The sequence below is a fragment of the Triticum aestivum genome, chromosome 4A (assembly GCF_018294505.1).
Source record: "Triticum aestivum cultivar Chinese Spring chromosome 4A, IWGSC CS RefSeq v2.1, whole genome shotgun sequence".
NCBI classification, from domain to species: Eukaryota; Viridiplantae; Streptophyta; class Magnoliopsida; order Poales; family Poaceae; genus Triticum; species Triticum aestivum.
This window is the reverse complement of record NC_057803.1, coordinates 523,491,488-523,497,147: the sequence shown is the minus strand read 5'-3', so window position 1 is coordinate 523,497,147 and position 5,660 is coordinate 523,491,488. Positions and strand designations below refer to the sequence as shown.

The following is a 5,660-nucleotide window of genomic DNA, read 5'->3' as shown; positions in this document are numbered from 1 at the left end:
ACCAGTCAGCGAGAGTCCAGAAGACGACAAGAGTGCCACCAGTCGGACCCGCGGGGAGCCGGCCCTGGGAAGTCGGCCTGCCCCTCCCGCGGGTTCCCCGCGCCATTAACCAAACAAGACGGGGAGTGGCTACAGTGATCACCCAATAGACGGCGGGGCTGTAGCCACGACCCCATGACCAAGCCTGCGTCATTAGAGGCATGGCTACAGTTATCAGTAGCCGGCAAGACCCGCAAGTGGCGGGTACGGCCTGTCGGCTCCGTACCAGACTGGTCGGCGCGGCCCACCAGTCGGCGGGCCCCAGCAGTCGGCGGAAGGGCCGGTAGGCGAAGAGACTAACGGCGGGGCCCTGCGCCCAGACAATTTACCGTTGTACCCCTGGGGGGTAGGCCTATATAACCCCCCCCCCCAGGGCACCCATGCAAAGGGTTCCGATCCATTAGAACTAGACCAGATCATAGAGTGGGAGAGAGCTGGCCCTGCCTTCTCCTACCTTCAGCATACAGCTCGAGGAGCGCCCTTGTATTCGCTTCGCCTTAGTGATCATGCGGAGACCCCGCAGAGCAGGACTAGGGGTGTTATCTCCTAGAAGAGCCCCGAACCTGGGTAAAGTACGCCGGTGTTCGTGTCTACGCCTCATCCCGTTTCTAGGCACCGGCGATGTTCTACTCGCCCCCACCATGATAAGCCTTCCATTGGCATATGTCGCACCCAACCCCCGACACATGTCGTTGAGGAGGTTGTCGACGTCGGGAAAGAAATCGTCGTCGGAGAAATAGTCACCGGAGTCCGGGGCATCCGTGACAAAGAAGTCAGTAGTCGCGCAAAGCGCTCCCCAAAAACCTTATCACCATTCTCCCATACATGACTCGAAAGGTGCGGTTTCGAAGGTCTACTGTCCCGACCTGCGGTGCACGCCGCAAGCCGGGATGGGGAAGAACGTAGCAGTAGCTCAGTGGTCAGGAACTTGGAGGCGAGAGGGTTGCGGCAGGCGAAAAGGTGCGCCGTTCGTATTTAATCTCCACTACAGCAAAAACGTTTCAGCTTCCGCGTGACTTTTCGTATATCCGTCATGCGTGGCAAAAATTTAGACATCGGCTCATTCCCGCAAACCGCGGCAGGTGGCGGAGGAAGAGCGTGCATGGATGTCCCTCTTATACTCATCATCATACATGTAGAGAAGGAGCCTGCCTTATAAAGAGGTCCAACTCTCTCTAAACTAGCAATGTGAGACTAAACTTTAGTTTTACCTCTTGCTTTGTACGAATGAGCTGCGTGAGTCTTTATGATTTATTAGAAATTTTTAAAACTGCTATTGAGTTAGGTTTAAAATAGACAAAATTCCAGCAGTTACAGGGCTGCGGACGATCGGCTTCGGGCGCTGGATCCGCTCTCCGCCGTGGTGATGAATGGTGAGACAAGGCAGGTCGGCGGCGCCTCGTCAGACCGGCTGAGGCAGGACAACCGCTGTCAGTTAAGTCCAGGCGGCGGAGTTCGTTAAAAAAAGAACATGTCCCTCCAGCGGCTCAAGTGAAATTGTTTGTCACGGACGTCCCTGAGACTGGATTTGGAACCGCTTGTGATCCCACGAGAGGAGGTCACGGAGCGAGTACTGATTTTCGTCGGCACTTGGCCTCTCTCTGTTTAGCCAAAGCACTAGCTAATGGAAACCGGGAGAAATCGACCGATTAATCTCTTTTCCCCTCCAATCCCCCACCCCACGACGTCACTCACACCCGGGGAAATCCCCCCCCCCACCCCTCACTCCCCTCCCCGCTGTCTCCGCCCCCAAATCTCCAACCCTCCAATGGCTTCTCCTCCCCGCCCCGTCCTCCCCACCCAGCTCCTCCTCCTCCTCCTCCTCCTGCTCCGCAATGCCGCCGGCGCCGCGGCCGCGTCCTCCTCGGTGAACCCGTTCACGGCCAAGGCGGCCTTCATCCGCTACTGGAACCGCAAGGTGCCCAACAACCGCCCCCACCCGGCCTTCTTCGTCTCTAAGCTCTCCCCGCTGCCCGCCGCCGACGCTGCATCCTTCCCCTCCTCGCTCCCCGACATCACCGCCCGCCTGCCCACACTCTGCTCCAAGGCTGCTCTGCTATGCCCGTCCTCTGGTGTGGCGTCGCTGGCGGACCGGAAAGGCCAGTTCAAGAGCTACAGCGACGCCAACTTCACCAACTACGGCTCCGGCGCCGGCGCCGGCACCGACGGGTTCAGCAGCTACACCCCGGACGTCAACGTCGCCGCCGACTCGTTCCGCCGCTACGGCCGGGACTCGTCGGCGCGGGCCGACTCCTTCACCGGCTACGAGGCTAACGGCAACGTCGTCACCGCCAACTTCACCTCCTACGCCGGCGGCTCCACTGGCGGGTCGGGCTCCTTCACCGCCTACGCCGTGGACACCAACGTCCCGGAATCCAAGTTCACCAACTACGACGCCGGGGCCAATGGGCGGACCCGCGGGTTCACATCCTACTCCCAGGAGGCCAACCACGGGGAGAGCAGCTTCGCCGGCTATGGCAAGAGCGCCAACAGCCTGCGGGAGACCTTCACCTCCTACGGCGGTGACACCAACACCCTCAGCTCCGGCTTCGCCAACTATGGCGAGTCCGCCAACGGCGCCACCGACACCTTCACGGGATACGGTGTCGAGGGGAACGTACCCGAGAACACGTTCCGGAGCTACGGTGCCGGCGGCAATGCCGGAGTGGACACGTTCAAGGGGTACCGCGATGACGCCAATGTCGGGGGCGACAGCTTTGCCTCCTACGCCAAGGGTGCCAACGGCGGGGCCGCCGAGTTCCAGAGCTACGGTGGCTCGGCCAACCAGGGCAGCGTCGCCTTCAAAGGCTACGGCGAAGGCACCAACCGCAACCACCACATTGGGTTCAAGCAGTACGCCGGAGACAATACCACGTTCAAGGGGTACGCCAAGACCGGCGTTGACTTCAAGGAGTATCACAACACGTCAAGCTCAGTGTCAGTGTCGGCGGAGGCAACCACATCCGAGCATCAGCATATGAAGTGGTCTCCAGAGCCAGGCAAGTTCTTCCGGGAGAGGGAGCTGGTGGCCGGGAACCGAATGCCCATGCCAGACATCAGGGACAAGATGCCACCCAGGGCATTCCTGCCGAGAGACATTGCCAGGAAGATACCATTCGAGCTGAATGCCGTGTCAGAGGTCTTCAGGGTGCCCCTGGACACGGCGATGGGCAAGGCAGTGGCATCCACGGTAGCCGAGTGCGAGCGCGCGCCCAGCCAGGGCGAGACCAAGAGGTGCGCGACCTCAGCGGAGGACATTGTGGACTTTGCTGTGGAGATGCTAGGCAGTGACATTGTTGTGCACAGCACGGCCTCCACGGCGGGCAGCGGCGCGGACATCAGGCTGGGCAATGTCACCGGAGTCCACGGTCGCAAGGTGACACGGCCCGTATCATGCCACCAGAGCCTGTTCCCGTACCTGGTGTACTACTGCCACTCAGTGCCCAAGGCGCGGGTGTACGAGGCCGATATCACCGCCGCCGACTCTGGTCAGAAGATCAATCACGGGGTGGCCATCTGTCACCTTGACACTTCTGATTGGAGCCCAGCTCATGGAGCGTTCATCGCCCTTGGTGGTAAACCCGGCAAAATAGAGGTTTGCCATTGGATCTTCGAGGGCGACATGACATGGACAGTCGCAGATTGATGCCATGACAACTGCTTAATCTTCCTCTTGCACAAGTACTTTTACCAAGTTCTATCTTTTCTTCTTTTGCAACCTTAATGGTCTAAGAACCATTCACTCTGTGTGGTAGAAAAAGGGCTGGTTCATCATCAAATGTAAACTGTAAATCCTGGAAATCTGGGTGAGCTGAGTAATTTGATTTTCTTGATCAAATTGCCTTTGTTGTGGTAAAAGAAAAGAATTCTGGTTATCTATATCAAAATCCTACTTGATAAAGGTCTGTGCTAGTAATGCATTATGTCATTTTCCTGTATGTAGCACACCAGGTGTCAAATAGTTTAATTCATGATCTAAAAAAGGGCAAGTATCAAGTGTCAGCATGTAACTTAACCGGTACGTGATTTGGATTTGGGTCATGTCCTGTATGTTCCATCTTCCAATTTTTTATTGTCCAAAAAGAACATAAGTGATGAAAATAAGTGTGAGCTGACAGAAGTCCCTTTATTTTAGGTCTGTCATCTTCATCATTACAAGTGATTTTTGGAATTGGATTCTTGGTGCGATCGACGTGGGTAACGAAAAGGCAGCTTCCAATAGCCCCACAATGATCATGCATGGCATGCCACTTCTCTGGGAATCTTGGGGAAGTTTTTTTGAAAGACCCGGTTTGGCCGGCTTCATTGATTTAGGAGAAAGCAGCGGAAATACATGGAGGATCAAGTGATCACGGGCGAAAAAATGAGAGAAAAAACTGGAAAGAGAAACTAGAGCTCACTAGGAGCGATCGTGGGGATGTTATCTCGCAGAATAGACCCCGAACGGGGGCTCTAGGCAAGCTGCACCGGCGGCGCGCCACTGGTCACAGTCCGGCATGACGGCGCGGGCGCCGTCGTTCAGGCATGGCATCTTCCCCCTGAAGACGATGGCGTTTTTCTCCTTCCATATGTTCCAGGCAGTTAAGATGAGCATTGATCTGAAGCCCTTTCGCGCCCCCGCTGGCGTGCGACGGATCATTTGCAAGCAGTGCTGCATGGTAGAGTGGAGCAGCGATTTGAAGGTGGCCATTTCCTCGCAGCCAGCTCTGATGGAGAAGGACGCCCAAATTTGGCGGGAGAATGAACACTCCCAGAAGAGATGAACCGCAGACTCCAGGGTTCGGAGGCAGAGGCTGCAGAAATATCCATTTGGCCAACCTCGCCTTTGCAGCCGATCGTTGCACCAGATCCTGTTCCTGAGCATGAGCCATGAGAACACCTTGGCAGTCCCCAGCGCCCAGCTTTTCCAGATCACCTTGTCGTCACCCGTGCTCGGCCTGGACTGAAAGAGCATGCGGTACGCCGCCCTTGCCGAGTAGCGATCATCGTCGCCTACTATCCACTGAATCCGATCTGGGACGTGACTGTCAAGGATCAGTCCAGCTTGTTGAATTTGCCGCCTGAGATGCAGATACTCGACGACGATAAGCGATGTGTTGCCATGATGAAGGTCTCTGATCCATTGGTCATTGGCGAGCGCAGCGGCCACCGTGCGGTTCTTGCGCCTGGAGTGGTTGTATAGGCTCGGGAAGGCAGCAGCCAAAGGGGCCGCACCCAACCAGTGGCTTGTCCAGAAGCATGCCTGCTGGCCGTTCCCGGCCAGGACATGCGTGGCCTTCTGGAATGCCGCGAGGTCCATCTTGTCAGGGAAGGGGAAAGGCCGTCCATGGCTGCTGTGGGTGTTGCCATGCCAACCAGAGCCATCGTAGCCGCAGCGCAGAGGCGAAGAGCTGTAGGTCGAGGATCCCGAGCCCTCCCTTCTCCGTCGGTGAGTAGACAGAGCTCCACGCCACCTTGCACTTGCCGCCCGGTAGCTCTTCGTCTTGCGCCCACAGAAAGCGTCGCCTCGCTTTGTCGATCTCCTTCAAAACCTTCTTCGACACCTTTAGCACAGAAAGGGCGTAGGTGGGCAGGGCGGAGAGCATTGCGCGCACCAGGACGCGTCGGCCGGCCAACGACAT

The 5,660-nt window shown here is 57.2% G+C and overlaps 1 protein-coding gene across 1 annotated transcript; it reads left to right on the top strand.

Annotated features, from left to right (window-relative positions):
• The first annotated feature begins 1,780 nt into the window (after positions 1-1,780).
• LOC123086702 (BURP domain-containing protein 12) lies at positions 1,781-3,918 on the top strand. Its single transcript, XM_044508477.1, has one exon. It carries the CDS (start codon positions 1,808-1,810, stop codon positions 3,683-3,685), a length of 1,878 nt encoding a protein of 625 aa, XP_044364412.1. The 5' UTR covers positions 1,781-1,807; the 3' UTR covers positions 3,686-3,918.
• The last annotated feature ends 1,742 nt before the right edge of the window (positions 3,919-5,660 follow it).

Excerpts from the sequence above, each read along its gene's own strand:
- LOC123086702 (XM_044508477.1), top strand. The coding sequence starts at position 1,808 with ATGGCTTCTCCTCCCCGCCCCGTCCTCCCCACCCAGCTCCTCCTCCTC.